Here is a 23,073-nt window from a genome sequence, read left to right on the forward strand (position 1 = left end):
AAAACATTTCTTTATTTAAACCTTCCGGACAGATGCTTTAATGGAGGGACCTAAATTGTCGCCCACCACCCATTTGGAATTACTCGTTTTGCTCATAATAATTGCGTTTTTAACCCCCTCTTTAATTAATCCCACACCCAGAGAGAGAGCGATGAGAGTCCCTCTCTCCTCACCTTCACCTTCTAAATTTGGGTCCTATTCCCTTCCACCCGGTTCTCCTCCGTTTCATCTTTAGTCATGGCCGAAGACTAGAGGTTCTGCTCTCTCATCTCCTTTCGTTTCTGATCGGGTGTCCTGTTTTGGTTTCTCTTTGCGGCAAAAATTTGTCTGAGAAGCAAAAAGTTTTGTTGGTTTCTGTATATTCTTGGTTTACTTCTCCTGTTTCTGCATCTTCCTTGCTTGTGTTGGGTTTTCCAATTGTGGGTAGTTTTGCTTTTGTGGAATTTTTGATCCTCTTCTGTGTTTGGTTTGAGTAATCTGAATATTAGGTGGATTCTTTGTTTTCTGAAGCGTGGAGCAAGTTGGGAGGGTTGCCTTTTTTGGGGGGGTGTGGCCTGCGTTTGTCTTCAGGTGTTTTTGCAGGGATGACTTTCTGGTCTCTGTGAGGAGTTAAGCTTTGGGCGTTTGGGATTGTTGGGAATTTGAAGATCATTTGGTTTGTGTGATTCGGATAGAGGATAAGGAACAGAGAACTGAGGGGAGAGGTATTCACTTTTTTGTTTTTTTTTTTTTTTTGGGAGATCGGGCTCTTCGGATAGTTGGTTCTGTTGCTTGAGAAATTGGTACGAGGGTCTTTTTGCATCGATGGAGGAAGATGGTGTGCGAAATTTCTCGATGGCATCGCTTTCTGGCTCGATGAAGCGGCCTTCTGGCTCGACGAAGCGGCCCTCTGGTTCGAGTGTTCGCGGTAGGGCAGAGGGTAAGCCCAACCGTTGTCTGAGTCCTGATGTTGGTAGCGAGAATTCTGCGTTGGGCTGTCTGAGTAGCGGGACCATGCCGGCTTTGGAAAGAGGAGTGAATTCGGAGATGGGTATTAAGGATGGGATTAAAATGAGCAGGGTTGACTGGATCGAGTTGGGAAGAAGGTTTCAGAATGCCGTTAGCTCTCACGATTGGCTTCTAGCAGAGAGACTGATCCCGTGCGCCGACAGGCAGCGGCTGAATGATGCATTGTGTATTGCATTAGATTCGATTTGGTTCCTTCAGACAGAATCTGATTTGGAGGGTGTCACCGGATTGATTCACGAGCTCATCTCTTGTGGGGCTAATGACTTCACTCGGGCTGTTCTTAGAACTTCATTTCTTGCCTCTTGCGTATCCGTGTGCAGATCGCGTGTGATGAGCTTGACAGACACGGTCAATGTTATGGCCCAGAGGTATGTTTTTGATGTCTTCATTATTCTCTCCTTTTTTATGATCTCCAAGTGTTTCTCGCGCTCCATGTTTATTTTTCCAGTTTGAAGGTTACGCATGTGAAGAACAGCAGATTTCTGCAAAGTGAGCGCACCAATCCACTAAATGCGACAAAATGTCGATCTTTAATTTTCATGGAATTCTTTGTACTGCACGGCAATGTTTTCTATTGGGTTCACATTCTATTGCTGTTTCAATCGCGTCTATGTTTTACATTGACAATCTACACGCAGTGATCAGACCTCGCCTGAATAATGGCAGTTTAATATCTCATAGATTATAATCGAATAATTCTCCTGTGTATGATTTTTTTTTTTTTTGGTGACATAAAATTATGTGGTCATTGTTCTATCACTGAAGTTGCCTTTCTTGACTATACGCATACTTCACTGCATTCCCCTTAGTTTGACTTGTATGCCTGCTTGCTACTGTAGTTTCCTTACTCAGAAAAGCACGTTACAAAAAACTTTGCTTCATAGAAGTAACTGTTGCACTTCTGAATTGAAGAAGTATTAAAAAATATCTTGAAAGTAAGAAGTTTCAGCTTCCACTTAAGGAATTTGTCTCCATTTAGATATTTGCTTCCTTCTCAGGCTTAGATTTGTACCTTCTGTGAATTTTAAAAATTGTTGCTTCGACTCACCAGTAGTTGTGCATTTCAGAATAAAAAAAAATAAAGCTATGTCTACTTATAAGTTATCGCTTCCAATTTCTCATATTTCACGCCATCATTGATGGTGCATTTGGGAAGAGAAAGACAGCTGAATAACAGATGCCTATGTTCGTGAGGACACACAACTAGCAATCTCTTATTTTCCAAGGTTAGGTAAATTATTTGACTCAGTGGTCATTTTGGTTGATTGTACATGTGCAGATGATGCAACCATATCCAGAATCTCCAGGCCCAGCCACATGTGGATTTTTGTCTTTGATTTGTCTTTCTATTTTCTTCTATAGTTTATTCTGCATGCAATCTGCAAGCATGAAATTTCTATTTAACTGGTAGCATGTTCACCAGTTTCATTGGTTTCTGTCCAGCTCATTTATATTAAAGGAAAATTTGATCGCCCAAAGAGATTTTTACTTCTTTTACTACTTGTACATCCTCTAGGTGTGTTAGTTAGTTCAACAACTTCTTTGCTCCTACAGAAATTCAGAATTATCTCAAGTAACATCGACCGTGAATTTTTTTTTCCTTCAAGGGATATAATTATTTTATGGACGCTTAGATATTTTAAAGTGCCATGCTATTGAATTGCATATATGAGAAGATTTCTATTGTACTATTCTCCTTCTAAATCTTACTGCAATTTTTGAACATCAGGCTGGGCGAACGTCTTGAAGAATGTAATAGTGATGAGATTTTGAAAGCTGAAAGTGCTGCCAAAGTTCAGAAATTCACAGAATGGGCTCTGAAATGTATTAGCTTCCATTCCCGCAATTGTGGAAACAAAAACAGATTACAACATGGATCAGCTATTGAAATTCAGCTGCAGCTGTCAGCGTTCAAATCATTTTTAGATATGGCTGGCGATCAACTGACAGGAAAAGATTTTGCTGAGGCCTTTGATGCTGCATGCTTTCCCCTTACTCTTTTCTCTAGTGCTATTGATCCATGTTGGGCTTCTGGAGTTGCATCAAGAGCTATGCACGAGTTGCTTGGATTGTTAGTGGAATGGGGTGCAGATAATGTCAACCAGTGTTTCCTTGAAGCATCTCGTTTTGGAAGTACTGAGCTTGTTCGCATTCTGTTACAGGTAAAATCTAGATTTTTCTCATTCGTATATGTTAGTTGCAACATATTATTGATGTTTGCATTATGGCATCAAAAAAATTGTGTGCCACTGCTCTGCACATACTTTGTCAGGACAAAAGATTCTCAAAGTCTTATCTTCCTATGATCTACAAGCTTTTCTCATCTCTGCTATCTTTTCGAAGCACAGGTTTTATATTGCTTATACTTCATTACTTGTTAAGCAGTTTTGGTTTAAACAGTTAACTTGATGATTGATTGTCTTCTTTAGTTCTTTTTGGGCTTGGAATTAAGAATTTCAAGTTGGAGGAGGACAAAGGCTCAATGTGCAAGTGCTTATTTTGGCGTAAACTCATAGGTGTTGCCTACTCCCATCTTGTCCCTGGAAAAAGCGAGGAAAAAAAAAAGAGTGAAGTCTCGGAAATGCAGCAATGTCTAGTCCTAGGGTGCAGCTGGGAGCAGTCATACCCAATCCCCCATGCTTTTACTTGTGTTGGCATTAATTGAATTTGGTGAATGATTTGTTAAAAGTATGCAAGGATAGGCTAATGTCTTGTGGTGGTCTAAATTATCATGTTATCTGTTTATACTGATTCTTGCAATATTATACTTTGACAAGGATCATGCATCAGCTAAACTATGTTTGCTTCATATATTTGGTGTTTCTCTGCTGGCATGCTTTCCTCAGGAAGCACAATTTGAGGAGTGTTAGGTGCATGTGAGTTCTGACGTTATTACAATCAATCTGAAATGGGATGATACATTCTTTTTTTACTTGTGAATTTTAGTTTAGGGATACTCTAGGAAAGTGGATATCTTTATAATTCTTGTTTGCTTTTCTGTGAGTTGGTTTTCATGTCTAATTGCATCCAGCCCTATGAGAGGTCAAATTTTTTTCAATCAGTTCCTCTCCATTATCTGCAAGAGTTGTTTTCTTCACAAATTTAGAAGTGCCAGTTCCTGTAGCTTTCTTGCAGGATCGACTTATATGCTTCCTTTCGTGAACAGTGTGTGACTTTTTTTCTTTTACCTCTATTGTCCTTCTTGTAGCAAATGCCAAGTTTTGAGGCTTGCTGCCATTTAGGGTCAGTATAATATCACATCATTATCTTCCAATTCTATATTCCTGTGTATTGGAAATTGCAATATTGTCAGTTCCTTTATTATAACCCAATCTTGATTGTTAGCTTGTTGATATAATTAAAAACCCCACCATCGTCCCTTATCTATAGTTCCAGATGAATTTTCTTCACCTCTGTGTGCACTTTCAGGATATTGAAGCTAGTGCTTTTTTTCATTTGGTCTTGGTCATCTTTTGAAATCATAGTAATTCCTTTCACAATCTTATTTGGCTGGTTAGCTTTCCATTGACGTTCATTCAGGAGCTTGAGCCCTTCTTGTCTCAAGTCCATGATTTGATTAGGTGATTTGATTGTTCAGGTTAGCATTGAAATGCAAGCAATGCCTGTGTGCATGTATATTTGTGTACTTTTGCTATTAAACCCATTCACATAGCTTATGTTTTTCTTTTTTCTTTTTTTCCCATTGCATTGGCTTGTCTCCACTAGTTATATTTAAACCAGCTTTGCAATTTCTCAAGGCTTTCAGAATTTTGATGCCTGTTTTTCTTCTTAGGTTGTTTGATTGGAAGGTTTTGTTGTTGCACAGATATTGATATTCATTTTCAAGGAATTCTGGATATCGTTTAATAAAATTTAATCTACTGGCTGTTCTAACGTGATTGTCTTCATCTTTTCTTGTATTGTGAAATTTCATACCTCTGTTCTCTCATCCCAAAGCTTATATCTGCATTTAGAAGTTTTTTTTCTTAGGTAACTATCTCAAATAGTCTGCCCTGCACTTTCAGATAGCTCAGCAGAATAGCCTGGATATCGATGTAGACCTTGCTTTGGGATTTGCATCTCATTTCTGCAAGATGAGCACAATGGAATGTTTGGTAGAGGAGGGGCATGCCTCTGCATTCTTGGGGCCTCTAATGAGAGCAGCAGAAAGAGGATGCATGCAGGTTGTTAGTTGGTTTGTTGAAAAAGGTTGCCGAGATATGGAGCTTTGTCTTGCCCTCACTGCTGCTACATCCAGCTGCCAAATAGAAGTTGCTGACTATCTACTGCAGCATGTTCCTCATAATATGTTGTCCACTCTTGGCATAGAGATCATAAAGGCAGCTGGAGAACGCAGCTGCAACTCTTTAGCAGGTGTGGCATTTCTCATGCAATCTAATTTCTTGAAGACTGCTGAGGCAACATATGAAGTGGCAGACCGCATTGTCAGATCTGATGATGAGGGTGTTACACCCGAGTTGAGAACTTTTCTGTCCAAAATGTGGACCAAGGATGCATATCATCAGGGCAGGAAATTTGCTGAAGATCACTATTTGAATGTTGCGAGGATTATCATGAAGGGGACATCACCAGTTCGGCTTCTGCAGTTGCCTTTGGAACTCCAGGTAAACTTCAGTCCTTGGTTCAGATAAGTTCTTGCTGGGTTAGTTTATCTCTTTCAAAGATCAAATTGTTTCTACAGCACCTGCAGTGAAGACTCCCCCTTAAGGGGGTATTTTCAGAACTGTGCTTGTCCTTCTGCGATTATTTCAGTTTGCTCGGAAGTCAGGCCATTAATTCCTCGCTTTAATTCCATTGTCAAAATTTAGCAAAGTTTGTTTATAGGATGTTGTCACCTTTGAGTTCTGCGGCTTTTTCCTATTTGCTGGATCAAACTTTCTAATCCATCATTTCTATTTGCTACGGTTTGCTATGCGTTTGCCACAACAGACTTCTGTGAGTTCATTTCCATCCCTCTTATACGCATTTCATGTGTGCAGTTTGAGGCATGAGCTGGTCCAAATTCCTCTTTATGAATTATGACGTATGTAGTGGCCGTTTGAAAGCCTCACCATCATCACGTAGGTTTTCTCACCTTCACCGTGGAGGCTGTCTGGCTGGACTAAGACACCACAGTTTGAATCTGTAACGGTGGGTCAAAACGAGACCCAAACTTATCTATGCTGGCAGACTTCCCCTTCGGCCACCAATTTAGCTTTCTACACCATTTCAGCATTTGGAAGTGGTGGTTCTTGCTGAGTCTACCATTTGAATTCTTCCTCAGGGTTCCATTCTCAGTAAATTCGCTCCGCTTGCAACATAAACTTTATTTTGAAGCTGTGATGACTCCCTAGTCGTTGGAAACTGTCCTTAGTTTGATTATCCAGTTCTGTAAATGAACCGAGCTTGTCAGTACTGAATAGTTTTGTGTTGACAGTTTTTCTTTCATGTTCTATGCCAGTAATAAACCACTTTGGCCCTTTTTGTCTGACATAGGAGGTGTCTTGCAGGTGGGTATTGCGTATTATCCACTCTACAGTGAATGTATAGAAGTTCGAGGGCAGCTGCTGCCACAGTGGTTGAGGGGTCAGCTTGTGGAGGCTGTGTGGAGGCTTGGGAATGGAAGCATCGATGAGATCACTAGCCGCTCAAAACAGGATTTGGTTGCGAATCTGGAGCGACATTTGCCGTCATTCTTGATTCGCACTGGTTCATCTGCACTGATGTAAATTTTGCTGGTTGATGAAACCATTCTCTATTGCAGACCCCCCTTCCCCCCTGCTTATCTGGAGCTTTCTCTCTCTCCCCATTGTTCGGCAGGGTGGCCACGAGCTTGAGTATATCTTGTGAAAGCTCGCTCAATCTCTAGGGCACAGGCCAAGGCTTGCTAGGTATTCAGCAACCCCTTTTCCTTTTGGTTTGGCTCTATGTATGGGTGGTGAGTTTACCCGAGAATTATTTTCCATCAAACGGAGGGAAAATGCTAGACGATCTTTAGATGTATTTATGTTTAGCAATCATAAATAATGAATAAATGAATAGTTTGGATATTTGCAGGCTTGAGTGAATGTCATTCTTAGTTTATCTGGATGCTTGATATTACATTCCACTCTGTTCAATTGGGTCGGACGAGTTACTGAATCGAAAACTGGCTGACCATTTTAGACATTTGTGTGGCTTGGGCTTTGTTTGGCAGCAAATCTGTCAAGAAATTTTTTTTGTTCATGTTTATTTTGTGGGAAACCACATTGGGTATAAAGCCAGAAGGTAAAGGTTCTAGTTTGTTTCAGGGCTTGAGTGGATTTACGGTACATTCTTTCCTTACCCAAATGCCAGTACATTCTGTGATTCCGGTGTTGTGCTTGCCACCTGATTCTTTGATTCTGGTGTCATGCTTGCCTGAGGCAAAATCTGTCGTGATTTTGCGAGTCATGGGCATTACCATATGTGGGACAGTGGGAGAATATTCCCTGGGCGATTTCCCTACGCAGAGTTTTTATGCTGACAGCATTGTGAAACTATTCAAAGTGAACCACTCTTAAGTTGCCAAAGTTTCATCTATCTCGCTGGACAATTGGACTAAGACCCTGTGGTAGTGATTTGCTCAACCTTAGTTTGAGCACACTTAGCTAATCAAGTCGGGCCCACGAGATATAAGTAACATAGGATCCTGAATTAGGTTTAGTCTTTTTCATTTACGGACCCAACCCGACTTGAGTTTCATTTGCAATAAGAAATTTATTTTCAGTTAATTGAAGATTGCGTTTGGCCTAGTTTCTGCATATGAACTAAAAGCCTATTCCTGCTTCAGCCAGGTCACCGTGGACAACGAGCACCTAAACGTCAGACGTTTATTAAACCTGGCTCAGTGAAACCCATACTTGTCCATGAGAAGACCTTGGCTCAAATAAATCAGTCATAAGCAAGGAGTAGCTATAACAACGGACAACACAATAACATTCAATAAAAATTTACTTTCAATATCCCATCATGGGACCTTGAGTAAATGTACACAAGGGTACAGTTCCAAACCTGACACAAGGGTACAGTTCCAAACCTGTTCGAAAGACCAAATAATTTGGAGTGCACAAGGACGTCTGAGACAAAAAACTCTTCTTTAATCCCCAGGGCTAGTGGCACCATGTACGGACGTATAATAAGCCAGGTTTCCTTACAATCTTCCACGAACCAATGCCATTATGCCAGGCATAAGCCAGGTTTACTTACAAAAGATAGTCTTTGTCTTCAAATCAAACTATGGGCTACTTCCCCATCTTTGTGGATGGCTGCTTCATTTGAAGAAGACGATGGAGACCAGTAATGACATGTAATCGACTGTGAGGAACACCAGTCTTCGCTAGTGCCTTCCCATATTTATCAAGAAGCACGAAGCAAGGAACATAATTGATATCATAATGCATCAGCTGCATATATCAAAAAAGCCCCCATTGTTAGTATTTGCACCAAAAGACGGATTATAAATGTAAAATATAAATATACCATACGACTTTTTTATGTTGCACATAACGTTTATAATCAACGAGTAACAGATGCCCAGGCAAAAGAGAACAAGAATCTGCAAAAACAAAGGATCTTTGTGCTCTGAGACCTTGTCAGTGCATACCCCCGGATATGTCCTGCCAATTCATCACATATGTCCACTTCCATCTTGTTTATTTAAACAATATAGTAATGCACGAGTTCCTTCTGCAGGCTAAATCAAGTGCTTCGGTCTGTATTGATCACTAGGCATTTATATAATCCATTAATGCTTTGAAAATTTTGACGAAGTAGAGTTTTCAGTTTGTTAATCATTGATAATAGACCAAATATAATTTCCTCCAGTGCAGCTAAAGGACACAATGCTTCAGGGTGTTGCTTAACTTCCATGACAATGCTCTTTCCTGATGCAATTGAACAGAAAGAAATAAGCAGGTCCACAAGTAACTAATTGAAGAGCCCATGAAATTTAACTAAGAAGTCCAAACCTTTGTCTCCTTGTAGCTTCTTTTCTAATTCTAAATATCTCTACATCATACTCCTAGAAGATAGACTTTGGAGAATGTTTCTCAAACTGAGCCAAATTAGCTATTAGAATGACAAAAAATAGCAATTTCATAGCAGGGCATTAAGCAAAAAAATTGTTGCTTTGAATTAAGAGTCGGAATGTTGAAGCTACTCAAAACAACACAAATCTTACCATATCAATCACCTTTAACATTGTCCTGCAAATTGTTTTAGAAAAGCTAAAATTTACTTTCAGGTTTTTCATTTTAGTTTTTTTTCATCTTTGAACCATGAAAAGAACCACTGGCTTCATAAACATAGGTAGTAGGTGGTAGATGGTGACAAACTAACTAGAAGAAGGACCAAGTGCTTGAAGCAAGAGAATGTTGCCAAATAGTAACGTTTCGTCCACAGAAAAGCTTGCTTCAAGAAATTCCACATAGGTCAATATTAAGAAAACTAAAATAATTTAGTTTGCCTTTCATTCTCTCGTCACACTGTTCAGGTACTAGCATATAAGAGATTACTGACAGAAGGTTCGCAGTTCTCCATGAATATCTACTCACTGCCTAGCAAGAAATGACAGTTTTATAGTTGAAAAAGTACTTGCCCTCATCCATCAACATGCAATAGTAATGCACCTTCTCTTTGAACCCAAAATGCATTTTAAAAAATCATGGGAAAAGACAAGCGCACGCTCTCGATCAAAGTCCAAGTCGTTCTATGGTGACACAAAACAATTCTTAACAGATATGCCACCCATTCTTCATCACTGAAGAAAACCCGATCAATCTAAATATCATTCAACTTTTATGTTTCATCGTGATCCAACGTGATATTAGTGTCAAGCAATATGGGTTCTTTTGGAAAATCATGGTCTGCACTCATAAACCCTTGTTATTCAGTTTGATCATGGAAGTTGCAGCCGGCAAAACACTTGCACCATTTTTTTGCATCAAGAAATCATTTCCTAAGGAATACTTACAAGAAAGTAGCACTTGAAGATTGAACATCTCACCAGTCCCCATCTCACAATATACCCTGAACTGTGTCGTCAATTTCCCCCGTACAGATTTCAGCAAGAAATTTCACTACACATGCGTCCAAGAACAACACACGAAATATCTTTTATCTGCACAGGTATAAATTGGTGTTTACGTCTTCTTAAGACAGTAAGGAGAAATAGGGGAACCCTGTCTCCTCAACCAGATCATTCCTTAATTATCCATATTTCATCTTATGACACACTCGAAGTGATTAGAAGGTAGCACTTTTCTCAACATACTTCTTCTAAGTATGAAACATTACAGCCTCGTGAAGCAAACTTGTCAAACAGGTATCCATGACCGACAAATGATGGCCAAGCGGTACTTCTATATCATAAGATATCAACTGCTATATCACTATGCATTATGAACCAGCTAAGAAGCTTATAGTTCGTCTAAACAGTCTAGTTGTAGGCTACCGTACGCAAAACAATGCCCCAATTAAAACCCGTCATGAGGTAAAACGTTGTGAGGACGCAAAGAGGAACTCCCAATATTTGTAAAACCCTCATGTGTAGCTTATGTACCATTCACATGTATACGGAATAGCAAGCCTAACCATATAGTGCGGGAAGCCAAGCATTAGAATTTTCAAATCCCGGGTGCTTCCTCTCAACCAGAACATGGGTAATTTAAATTCAAAGGAGAAGCACGAAAACTCGATATTATTGAGTGTTTGGATTCCAAAGAATCGAATTTCAAGAAATAGTAGGATGCTGATCTTGCAAAAAGAGTGGCAACTCCTCCGTATCCAAACGCGGGAACAGGAAGTCCCAGTTCCCGCAGTTGTAAAGTAGCTCGAAGATCTGTGATTAGGGGAGTTACCTCGGGGAGCCATTTCGGGTTCTCGGCGTCTAGCATGACAAGGCTGAGCCACGACGAGTTCTTCGCCTCGACCTCCATGACGAGCTCCAGAAGGGAGTTACAAAGCCGGCATTTCCGCGAGTAGAACTCGATCACCGTCGCTTCCTTTCCGCTGGCGAGCGCCGCCGCGAAAGCCCTCTGCTCCGCCTCCCACTGCTCCGCCTCCGTCAGCGCCCTCCGGCCGTTCGCGGCCGTCACTTCCGGCAGTATACGACCAGGTTTAGAGAGCGCATGAAGATTTACCGGCCATCCACGGGGGAGCTTGATGCCGGAGAAGAGGTCGGAAGGGAGGTTTCCGGCGAGTACCTGGAAGGGTTTGAGGAGCCAGGGCACGTCGAATTCGCAGTTGCCTGGGGACTTTTTGGGCATTTCAGGAGAATCCCAGGGCCATTTTAGGCAAAACGTGGGGTTCTTGGGCCAGCCCATCGTCCCGACTCGAACAACGGTAGAAGAGCGCAAGGCTTTTCTAAATAGATCAAGGCATGTCCGGATACGGGTAAACATCTCAAAAGAATCCGAATCTAATTCGCATTCGAAATACGAGTCGTGAAGCAGTTGAAATCGGGTCCGATACGGTATCAGATTCGACCCATTTGCACGGTCAATCCGTACCGTTCACGGTCTTGTGGGCGTTTGATAAGAAAAGAAAAGCAAATGAACACATATTTCGGAAACATATATTTCAATAATAACTTGTTTTTATTCTGATAATGTGTCTATGTCTAATATTCGTATTTTTGATCTATTAACAATATCAATAATCACATCATGTTTTATGGAACAAGAACATAATAATCTTAAATTATATATATTCTAAGAACATGTATTCCGGTAACACAATGTTTCAATAGTCCTAATAAACCAGCAAATTATAAGTGCTAATGGCAATGAATTTGTGAGCAGATTGAAATTATTCATTTATACAACAGGTCTCTAGAGCAGCATAAGCACAGCTAGTGAATTTTCAGTTAAGCTTCATCTTATACTGATTCCTCTCATGTTCATGTTTTTACACGACAAACGTTTGCAATTTGAAGATCTTCATTTCTCAAATCAAATTATAAGTTGTCAAATCGGTGTTCAATTGACTCCGAGCTAATCAAAATGCAGCACTCGCTCAACTTCAAGTACCGCGCTAGACGATCGATTTTTGAACCCCTATAAAAGAAAAGCAAGCTTTGAACTGCATCGATTTTAAGGCCACTCACATATTAAAACCACCCTCAGCTAGCCATGTTCACAATTAGTTGAACCCAACCAGTGGCAGAGCAAGAATTTTTTGGCTTGGCTATGAGGCATTCTTATAAAAGTTCTCATTTTTGAAGGGGCACAACATATATAAATAAGTAAATAATTGTAAAAAATATATGTAAAATAAATAAAAAATTTGTTATTGGTGTGAGCAACTGCCACGCTAGCCTATATAGAGCTCCGCTACTGAACCCAACCAGGGTCATGATAAATAATGACCAGCATCAATTTATACCTGAAAAATGCCCATATACTCCTTGTTACTTAGTTCAATCAGGTGATTAAATGGGTGAGTAGGAGAGAAGAAGTATTTCATCTTAGTGTCTAAAAAGTTAAAGTCTCCACTCTCCTCTTCTTTCCTCGAAGATACCAAGACTTGCTTTTGGTGTTTTAAGATAATACCTTCACTATGTTTCAACTTTTATAATCAGCTAAGATGAATACCTCATCATACCGTCTAATAAAAAAGGTCAAACCCCCCAGAGTTCCCCCATCTCTCAAGATATTGTGTCTGATTTTGGTGTTTTGATATGAAACCTCAACTTACATTATATGATCAATTGATTAAGTGAAGATGAGAGAAATACTTCATCCTGCAGTCTAACAATACAAAAAGGCCAAAGCCCCCACCCTTCATACTTCATCCTGCAGTAACAAAGAGGCCAAAGCCCTCACCCTTAATAACTTCATCCTGCAGTCTAACAAAACAAAAAGGCCAAAGCCCTCACCCTTCATACTTCATCTTGCAGTCTAACAAAACAAAGAGGCCAAAGCCCCTACCCATGCTTCAATTTGCATAATCACTGAACGGATTCACCTTGGACATGACATTTAGCTGAAAATTAAAGCTAGTTTTTCAGCTCCAATTTAAAACACCAAGGTTATGTCTTAACAAACTTGACGAAAATTCAATAGATCCCAAACGCTCGCGGAAAAACCCATAAAACCCTTAGAAGATATTAACTTTCTTTAGAGTGCACATTGCTTCGCATGGAAGAAATTGAGGCCTGTGGGATTCGAAATGCTGACGGATCGCCCAACAGTCAGCTCCCTTTCACCACGCCATCCTTTTCACGCCATCCTTTTCAGCAAAAATCATCGAGAAGATCAAAACAAGTGGCAAACCGATATCCGTTTCCCGGAATCGAAGTCCAAATTCCGAAACCCCTAAAGAACCGGTCTTCAATCAATCGTGTGGAATGCCGCACGTGAGAGTCACGTTCGCGGGAAAATACCGGCTCCGAACCGAACGTAGAGGTGGCAGGCGACCGGTTCAGAGAGTATAAAACGGCCAAGAACGGAGGCGTTCCTTCTTTGAATCCCGGTATCAGTTCTTCTCACTTGTCATTCCCTCGCAGGCGGTCGTTGTTTTCTGTTTTCTCTCGACTAGAGGCTTCGAACGCCATGGATGAAGAATACGACGTGATCGTGCTGGGGACGGGCCTCAAGGAATGCATCCTAAGCGGTCTTTTGTCAGTCGACCGTCTGAAGGTTGCCTTCGATATCGACCTCATTCTTTATTATTTTTATTCTTTTCTGTTTTGAATTGCCTGTTGTTTTTTCGTTTCTTGGCTGTTTGATCGCGACCACCGGGTGTTTTCTTTCTGATCTTTGAAATGTAAAGGGCTCGAGGTGACGTCCAAAACTTTACGTCGATCCTTTTGGATAGGGAATTCCGATATTTTGGTTGATATATAATCTTAAGCCGGCGAGAATTCGTGAATGACTTGGTTAGGAATGTCAGTATTGTTGCTCTTTTCGTTCGACATGCCTTGGGTTCTCAATCTCGTCTGGCCATTCGTTTCTCTTTGGATCCAACTAAACCATCGAAGGTTTAACGAGGATGTCAAATGTATATGGTTGTTTTATAGTTATCAGTGTTTATGATTGAATTTCCGGGAGATGCCGGCGGTAACGTACATGAAACAGGGTCTTTTTGTTGTTTCCAGCATTGTGAGGAAACCTTGATGCGTTGATGAGGGCTAGTTTGCTTTTAAAGTGTGTTGTGATGTTGCATAGGACTTAGCAAATCGACAGAAACTTTGCCTAATACTGGAATAGAAAATACAGGGGTCCATCGCCATTTAGATCATAATCACCACTTATGTCGAATTTTAAAAAAAATCGATGGTCTTTCAGTTAGTAATGTGCTGGAAATAGTTTTTTAAATTCAAGGATGAAATGAATAAGATGTATATTCGGCAAAAACAGCGACACGGTTGAGACGCTGACATGATACTCATTCTGTTGTAGATTGGTGAGCACTGACGTCAGATACCATTCTTGATTGAGAAAATAGCTTAAATAGGTATTCTGGTAGCGGACCAAATATTTAGACTTTCTGCTAATTTTTCTATGTTTCTATCTGTCTAGAGTTTTCACTTTTATGAAATTAAGCAGCGTGGGAGGTACAAGATATTGGAGGCTTGGAATTAAGTGTTGGAAAATCACTCGATTTAATTATATTTTTTCCCGTGTTCCGAAGAAAGAACAAGTGAAAAATTCCTTAGACAAGTTTAATTGTAATGCAACGCATAAGTTTACCATAAATCATAGTTAGTTGTTGCTTTGGCTACCTCTTTATCATTCTTATTGTTTGTCTTTGTGATAGGTCCTGCACATGGATAGAAATGACTACTACGGAGGAGAATCAACGTCACTTAATCTCATTCAAGTAATGATCCTAAGATTCAAAAAATGTTGTCCAGTAACTTGAATGTTTACGGTTTCTTTTTTCTTCTTTTCTTTATTATTAGCTCTGGAAGAGGTTTAGGGGAAATGACAAGCCACCAGAAACTCTGGGATCTAGCAAGGAGTATAATGTTGACATGGTCCCCAAGGTAAATATGGTTCATTCAGTTTTGCAATTGGAAAGTTGGATTTCAAAAATGATGGTTGAAGTTGTAATTTGGCATATAATTTTGATATGCAGAGGTTGTTCTGTCTAGAGTTATGAATTAGTCATATTATATTGGTCATGGAAAAACGGATCAGCTTGAAGTATTATGCTTCTCTTTTCTCAGTTCCTACATTCATAGATTATTTGGTTCTATTATCATGAATAAACACCAGCCTTAACAGCCAGGGATTCTTCCCACCTTTCTCAACAAGCACAAACTAACCCCACCCATCTACCCACAATCCTGCCCCTCCCCTCCCCTTGCCCACAACACCCACCCTCCACATCCCTTCCTCCCCCCCCCCCCCTTAACAAAAAAAAAAAAAGTGCTTATCTAAAGGTTGGCTTCACTTGAAATGAAATGGAAATGCTGGATTTAAAACTTGCATGACCTAATAGTTCAGGTTGCTGTGCTATATTCTCTGGATTATGTGCATGTGCAAGCTTTTTTCTTTTTTTCTCTCTCTCTAATAAAGATTCTGATAAGTCCAGCATAATTGTCATTTTGGTGGGCTTCTAGAATTATCCGTTCTGTTTTAATAATCGTGATCAATTTGACATATCTTTTTACTCTATCATATAATAAGCTCATTTTCAAGGAAAGGGAATTTCTAGCTTGGTACTTTTTCACCTTACTTGTGTTGGTTCAAGATCTTTTCCATTATGAGCGGATGTGCGTACTCAAATTGGAACTTCCACTTTAACTCTCCATTTGATCTTCAAACTTTTTTATCCTCTACAGTTTATGATGGCCAATGGTGCTTTGGTGCGAGCTCTTATCCACACTGATGTAACCAAATATCTAAGCTTCAAGGCTGTTGATGGTAGTTTTGTGTACAATAAAGGAAAGGTATGTTATCTCTAACATAGTTCCTCAGTCTTTTTGCTGAGTCTACTTCTAGATTTTGCCAGCTGTATGCTCTCTTCTGTTAATTCACCTGTTGTTTGTGCCTCAGATATATAAGGTGCCGGCTACAGATGTAGAGGCATTGAAATCTCCATTGATGGGACTCTTTGAAAAGCGCCGTGCTAGGAAATTTTTTGTTTATGTTCAAGACTATGAAGAGAACAATCCAACAACACATGATGGATTGGACCTCAAAACAGTGACGACAAAAGAACTCATTGAGTAACTACTTGTTCTTGGAGTTTTAAATTTTGTTTTCATGATCAATAACTTTAAGTTCGTTTGGGGACACAATTCCTATTTGAGACTACAGTACATAACATGCGCCAAGATGATTGTATTCAAAGTTAGCACTATCTTTTGTTCTTCCAAAGGCCCATGAGTTATTATGATATGCAGGAAACAAGTATGTGATGATAACATATAACCTTAGGGAAAATTGTTCAGCTTTGATGAATGTTCATCTTCTTCTGACATGTGAATTGTGAAGTACCTAGAGGAATTAAAGAATGTCAGGATAAAAAAATTGTCTTCCTGACAATGTACAGAAATATTTTTTACATTGTTAGTCTGCTTTAAAGTAAGATTAGAATGAAGCTCCCGGATAAGGCTTCTGCGACTCTTTTCATTTTCTTCTACCAATTTTCTCATTCTCATGGTTTTCCTTTTTGCATCTGATGCAGAAAATTTGGATTAGATGAAAACACAGTTGACTTTATTGGTCATGCTTTGGCACTTCATAGGGATGATGACTACCAAAATCAGCCTGCATTAGATACTGTTAAAAGAATGAAGGTGAATATGTCTTTACTTTTCATGCATTACTGAGATTTGAAGATCTCACTCATAATGGATTAGGACTAGGCTATCTAGGCAGTTTCTGTTGTTGTCTACATACTATTTTTATTTGTATGCACATGTTTGGTCTCTTGCTCTGCACTGTGCTGCTTTTGTGTTCTTGTTGCATTTCCTGTAGACAAGACTACATTTGCGTATTGTAAGTTTTGCCAAAAACTTCTTTAACTTAACATTCACTAATGCTGCTTCTTCTTGGAACTTGTAAATGTTATTCAAATTTTAGAACTTACCGTAGCAAGGTCTTAGTAAAGAGACAACCAAAAATATCTATATCTGTTTGGCCTCTATCCACATTGAAGCATCATTTTTTGGGAATTCCTAAGGATGTTTTCTCAGAAGTTTTTTTTTAATAATCTCATGCAGTATATATATATATATATATATATATATATATATACATATGCTAAGTCACATGGGTGCGTGTGATCTGCCCAAGTACCTATGTTGGTACACAGGTATGGCTGGGTACGGCTGTATTTAAAACATAAAAATTTATATTTTCAAACTTAATTTTTTCTTTAATTTTGGGTTTGTTCTTTTTTTTTTTTTGTTTCCCTTCCACCTTATTTTCCTCTCGTTTCTCTTTAATTTTGAGTATTTTTGTGGATTATTATATATGAAAATTGAAAAGTATACATTTACATATATATTTTGTTGTACCCTTGTACCCATTTTTTCTAAAATCGTCGTACCTGTACCTGATTCGCCATACCCATACCCAAACCTATACCCATATCCATCTGACTTACTGTGCATGTAATTATGTATGTGTGTATATATATCTATATTGGGCATCCATGAAATATGAGTTTTCCACTAATCTTTTTTGCAAAAAAAGATATCTTCATAATATTTTTTCCTTATTTTTTGCAATGAACTGTGTTTTTCAAAATATCCCTGATACTTGTGATGATGACCCAAGTATGCATATGTTTGAAAATTTATCACTATAATGCCCATGCAGTTCACTAGCATGTGCCTTTTTTTTTAACTATTTTCATACTGAGTATGTTGTCTAATATTCCATTAAAAATAGGTTTATAAAATGATGTCATAATAGATTCATTACTTGTGTTTAAAAGTCTGAATGAGCAAGGCTTCCTTTTTCTTTCCCCTTTTTGTCTGACTTCCCTTAAGTTATTTTGCATCATTAATTGAATGTTCTTTGTTGGTGCTTTGGATGGTAAATTCTTGAGAAGCCTTATGGAGGACTAAGTTCAGGATTTGTTCTTGTTAGCTTTATGCAGAATCTTTGGCACGCTTTCAAGGGGGTTCACCTTACATTTATCCTCTGTATGGACTGGGAGAGCTTCCCCAGGTTTCTCTCAATTCTTAACTTGCAAAATTTTAAGTTCTTCTCTTAATGCTTAGCCATATTAAATTAACAAGATATGTAGGCATTTGCTCGTCTAAGTGCTGTGTATGGGGGAACCTACATGTTGAACAAGCCTGAGTGCAAGGTACTTAATCTTTCTTCCGCTAATGTTCAGACACTGAAGTTTGGTTTAAACTGACATTTGATAATCATAAGAACCTAGAGGACCAACTCCCTGAACTTTGCCCTGTCAGGAATTATAAGGAGAGATGTCACAGTCCTTGTCATTTTTTTGTTTTCGCTTTAAAGTATATGCTGTGTTGATGTATTTCTTATGTCTTCTTGTTGTTCAGATTTTGTGTTGATTCCTTCTCTGGAATTTTGATTTCCTCTTCATATTTAGCGAAGATCTTTTGTTATGTATAAGAATGTTTGTGAAATAGGTAAAATTTGTTAGCTAACCATGAGCCTTTCAAAAACTAACTAACATATGGTACCTTTTGCAGGTGGAATTTGATGGAAGTGGAAAGGCTTTTGGCGTGACATCTGAAGGTGAAACTGCTAAGTGCAAGAAAGTTGTATGCGATCCATCTTATTTACCAAACAAGGTGCACATTTTCCAGCATCCACGTCTCAGTTTTCTGCTTCAAGTTGTTTTTTTTTTTCATGGCTGACTTTTAATTGCCACTTTTTGAATTTAACAGGTTAAAAAAGTTGGGAAGGTTGCCCGGGCTATTTGTATAATGAATCATCCCATTCCAAACACAAATGATTCACACTCAGTACAAGTTATTCTGCCTCAGAAACAGCTTGAACGCAAATCAGACATGTAGGCATTTAACTTTTGAAGTGCTTGTGAGTTGTGACACCAGTTGCAGTCATTATAAGTTTTCAGCAATATTTATTTCTGCTGCATGTCCAAATTTTTTACTTGCTTGTCTACATTTTTGGCTAAAATTGCTGTACTTCAGCAATACTCCACCTTTGGGTTCTCAAGTTCAGTTTGTGTATCACTGGCCTAACCATAAGCAATGAAGATTTTGTAACTCTATTGTCCATCAGTAAAAACATTTTCATCAAGTGCAAGGTCAACACTGATCACACACTCTAGGGCCAAGGAGATGGTTAATGTAACAGCCCGACCCACTTCTAGGTTCGGGCCCCTAGTTTGGCGAATCCCAACCCACCTCTTAGCTATTTCGGCTCCAATCCTAAAAAGGCTAGGAACCAGGACAATCATCTATTCAATAACCCCCTTTATAAGCCCTTGAAGATCCTTCACAATTTTCAATACGGGACTAAATTTTTTTAGCGTTACAGTTAAACTGTAATGGTTGCATGGTAGAGTCGGAAAGCTTCCCTTAAGAGTGTCAGTCTCATTGTTTCACTGATCACTGAAGATGACTTTGATATTGATGCGTAGAACTTATGTTGGTTACAGGTATCTCTTCTGTTGCTCCTACTCTCACAACATAGCACCAAAAGGAAAATACATTGCTTTTGTTTCCACGGAAGCTGAGACTGACAATCCAGAGACAGAACTAAAGCCTGGCATTGATCTTCTTGGGCCAGTTGAGGAGACCTTTTTTGATACTTATGACAGATATGAACCTGCTAATGACTCTGGTAGCGATCATTGCTTCATATCCACTGTGAGTGATCCTTCTTCTTTGGGAGTCATCCACTTGGACCTAAGTTTTTAAGACCTGCTCTATCCATTGCCTACACGTTGGGAAATAAATTTTATTCTTTTGAAACCTATGCTTGTTTTCTTAGAAGTCAAAAACGATATTTGATGCTTTATGCAGAGCTATGATGCAACAACACACTTTGAGTCAACAATGCACGATGTACTCAAGATGTACACTGAGATAACTGGAAAGGTATCCTTTTTAATCTTTTAGAAAGCTGCCCTGCATGCTTTATGGTTTTCAAGTTTTTTCATGCTCTCTACGAGAAACAGTCAGGCACAAAATCTAAACCCATCACTTGTTTGTGGACAAATGCCCGTCAATGTACAAAAGTTCGTCTACTATAATCTGTCATAATGCTTACACATAAGGGCAACTTGTTGCTCCTTGCAATGCATTTCAATTTTTGCATCATTTTCAATTTTTCCAATTCAATGTATGGTCTGATTTGAGGAACAAAATTATATCTTCTACAAGCTTAGTTTATCATACCTGTTAGGGGCTTATAGCATTTTAACAGGTGCATGGAAAATAAGCAGTTTACTGATGTTGCTAATCAACACTTCTGTGATCTCTTTGCTAGCTGCAGATGAAAATTAGCAGTCTTGTTCTTGAATGCTTTTGTCTACTAATCTTGTGGTGCAGATGATTTTGACATGGTCAAAAAATAACTGGTGGGGGCCCTGTGCACCACAAAATATGTTTTTTTATTAGATAAACTCTAGTTCCCCTTTCCTGTAAGATGGTGCCATTCCTTCGGATACTGCAATGCTAATATTACAGGTTGTTGGTATTTCTTTTCTCTGAAAGTCGTAAGTACATTGATCATTCTCATATGGTTGCAGGTGCTTGATCTATCTGTGGATCTGAGTGCTGCTAGTGCTGCTGAAGAGTGAGCTTAGAAGCGTCTGTTGAACCTCTTCATCCAGCGCATCAGCTTATTACTGGCACAGCTGTCCTAGAGCTTCAGTTGTTTTTCTCCGGAACTTTAATCCATCTTTTTGGCTTGAAATTATATAATTTCTATATCTTAGTAAGCACATCCATAATGAACTTTGAATGACGGCTCCTGAACGGATGCCTACACGATTGCTTCTCTCGGATTTTGTATTTTTTCATGGCCGTCTAATAATAATTAGATGATTGCACCTGCGTGTTTATGTGTGCGTCTGTGCTGCTTCTAGCAGTGTAGTGTTGGACGTAAATATTATTCAACCGTCATCGTGAAGATTGCAGTGGTTGAAACACAGCAACCCTATGCCCCAACCATAGTCTGTTCAGGTTACATGTGCTCACTGCTCGCCAGCTCGGGTTTCTACTGGAAATGTTGTTCTCATGTATAAAACGGGTAGTTTGCTTTTCTCGAGAAGATCTCACAAATTGAAAACAAATAAAAAAGTACAAAGAAATAGAAAACATTCTGAACAGATGAATTTTTTTTATTGATTCTCTTCAAGCATATTTATCAAAATCTAAAATGACTGTTAAAAATATTGAAAGAAGCATAAAATTTTAAATGTATTAAAAGAACTTTTTTCTCAAAATGGGATATTTTCATTTTAATGATTTTTTTTCTCAAAATGTCCTTTTTTTTGTTTTTGAAAAAACTGGTGATAATTGTGATATATATGTTCACAAAGCATAACGCTTGTTCGATATTCATAAGATTCTTCGAGTGTGACTGACGTGAACTGTGCATTCTGCTTGCCTGTAATATGCTGAATGGCCAGTGCTGGGCAGAGTAGCTACAGGAAATGGGAGCAGGCCTAATATCAGCCCATTATCTTTCAAGTTTTCTGCGTTTCCTTTTCAATAGAAACGGGGAAACGGGAGTTGCGACCATATCTCGCCTAAATGTGCCGCTTAGGCGTATCTTTCTTACAAAAGAAAGAAGCAGGTCCACGCAATGAGATTGGAACGTTAGCAGCTCTGTGCGTCTTTTGACAGGAAACAACAAAACAGCACCTACTAGTACCAAGCCGCAAGCCATGCCAATAATAGATTTACCTTTTAAATTAAGTTCAGGTGAGTGGAAGCAACCCAAAGAAGGCCGAAGCCCTCCCTCTTCTCTATGCTCTCAAGGTCTAGAGGTGCCGCAAAACTTAAATGGACATAAAACACACTTGTAAACTAGAGTGCCGCACTTGTCACCCAGGAGTGGAGAGAGAGGGGGAGTGGGGGGCTGGGCTTGCAGGGGTCATGCCCCCCTCCCCCCTCACATTTTGGAAAAAAAATATATGCACATATTTGAAAATTTTTAACTTGGTATATGTAAAAATTCTAAAAGGTATGCTCTATACAAATTTTGAAAATAAAATTTTCTGCTTTTGTTCCTCCTGTTGTTACCATTGCAGTGTAGGAAAGTAGCATCCCTTAGAAATCAAACTAACAACATGTTGTTAATGCACCTGTCAATCCGACCAGCTATGCTGATTATGCAAGTTTGCACTCATAACCGCCGAATTATGCAAGTTTTTCATTCATTTATAAACTAAGATCGAGTTACCAACCCCCAAGTAGTTGCTCCTCACTTGGATGTGTGGTGTCAAGTAGTGGGGATATAAGTTTAAGTCGATTTTACCAACGGGAAAGCTGCTGATATGCGACGCAAGGCTTGTCATCTCGTATTAGGCGTCGCACATTGTATCGCCCAGAAAACGGACGCAGTTCTAGCCGATACATGACTTGCAACAGCACGCATTTCTATTTATGAATATCTTAGAATATTTGTTAATTAAATAAAAATAGAAGATGGTCCAACGGATGAATATCAATCAATAAAATAGAAACGGGGCTTTCCAAGTGTGAAACAAAGCATTTTATGGACGGGAATCCTGCTCAGGTCCAACACGAGATCCAATCAAATCCAACCAGCTCACACTCAGCTTTTTACTTTAAAGATACTGATCCAAGTGTAGCATGTTGGATCCATATTTGATGTTGGAGTACTACGTCCACTCTGCACTCATCTCAAGCAGTTGAAAATTGATATTTTTTATGGGCGGAATATTACTAATTGATCAGATCATTTTTGCTGTTTAACCAAGGCGTAGAAGATGAATGCGCCTTTATGCACTTTATGATGTCGAAGACATTTGAAAATGATGAGAGGTGTCTTCGTAAATCTCACATCGGCATATCTAAGAATATTTATGTATTACTTAGGTCTTGTAGCTACTTGAGAATAAATAGTGGAAATCCTATCGAATTGTAGAATCGTATTTATA

General features: G+C 39.1%; 3 protein-coding genes across 4 annotated transcripts; 2 read left to right on the plus strand and 1 right to left on the minus strand.

The window, feature by feature from the left end:
• The first annotated feature begins 13 nt into the window (after window positions 1–13).
• On the plus strand, window positions 14–7,058 carry LOC116250149 (ankyrin repeat protein SKIP35-like). 2 transcript variants are annotated; one of them, XM_050076707.1, is made up of 5 exons: window positions 14–254; window positions 489–1,376; window positions 2,738–3,170; window positions 5,034–5,633; window positions 6,519–7,058. In XM_050076707.1, the coding sequence occupies exons 2-5, from the start codon at window positions 805–807 to the stop codon at window positions 6,735–6,737; spliced, it is 1,824 nt and encodes a 607-aa protein (XP_049932664.1). In that variant the 5' UTR covers window positions 14–254; window positions 489–804; the 3' UTR covers window positions 6,738–7,058. The 2 variants fall into 2 exon arrangements, with proteins under 2 accessions (XP_049932664.1, XP_031479454.1); XM_031623594.2 differs by having other exon boundaries at window positions 14–1,376.
• An 898-nt stretch (window positions 7,059–7,956) lies between these two features.
• On the minus strand, window positions 7,957–11,375 carry LOC116249623 (uncharacterized). The gene is made up of 2 exons (XM_031622787.2): window positions 10,887–11,375; window positions 7,957–8,432 (listed from the first exon to the last, which is right to left on the minus strand). The coding sequence occupies exons 1-2, from the start codon at window positions 11,349–11,351 to the stop codon at window positions 8,271–8,273; spliced, it is 627 nt and encodes a 208-aa protein (XP_031478647.1). The 5' UTR covers window positions 11,352–11,375; the 3' UTR covers window positions 7,957–8,270.
• A 2,102-nt stretch (window positions 11,376–13,477) lies between these two features.
• LOC116250750 (guanosine nucleotide diphosphate dissociation inhibitor At5g09550-like) lies at window positions 13,478–20,994 on the plus strand. The gene is made up of 13 exons (XM_031624667.2): window positions 13,478–13,667; window positions 14,788–14,850; window positions 14,933–15,016; window positions 15,818–15,925; window positions 16,032–16,204; window positions 16,666–16,777; window positions 18,078–18,158; window positions 18,238–18,300; window positions 18,662–18,763; window positions 18,860–18,984; window positions 19,597–19,807; window positions 19,964–20,038; window positions 20,692–20,994. Exons 1-13 carry the CDS (start codon window positions 13,581–13,583, stop codon window positions 20,740–20,742), a joined length of 1,335 nt encoding a protein of 444 aa, XP_031480527.1. The 5' UTR covers window positions 13,478–13,580; the 3' UTR covers window positions 20,743–20,994.
• Window positions 20,995–23,073: the final 2,079 nt, after the last annotated feature.

Source organism: Nymphaea colorata, chromosome 3 (assembly GCF_008831285.2).
Source record: "Nymphaea colorata isolate Beijing-Zhang1983 chromosome 3, ASM883128v2, whole genome shotgun sequence".
In the NCBI taxonomy this organism is placed as follows: Eukaryota; Viridiplantae; Streptophyta; class Magnoliopsida; order Nymphaeales; family Nymphaeaceae; genus Nymphaea; species Nymphaea colorata.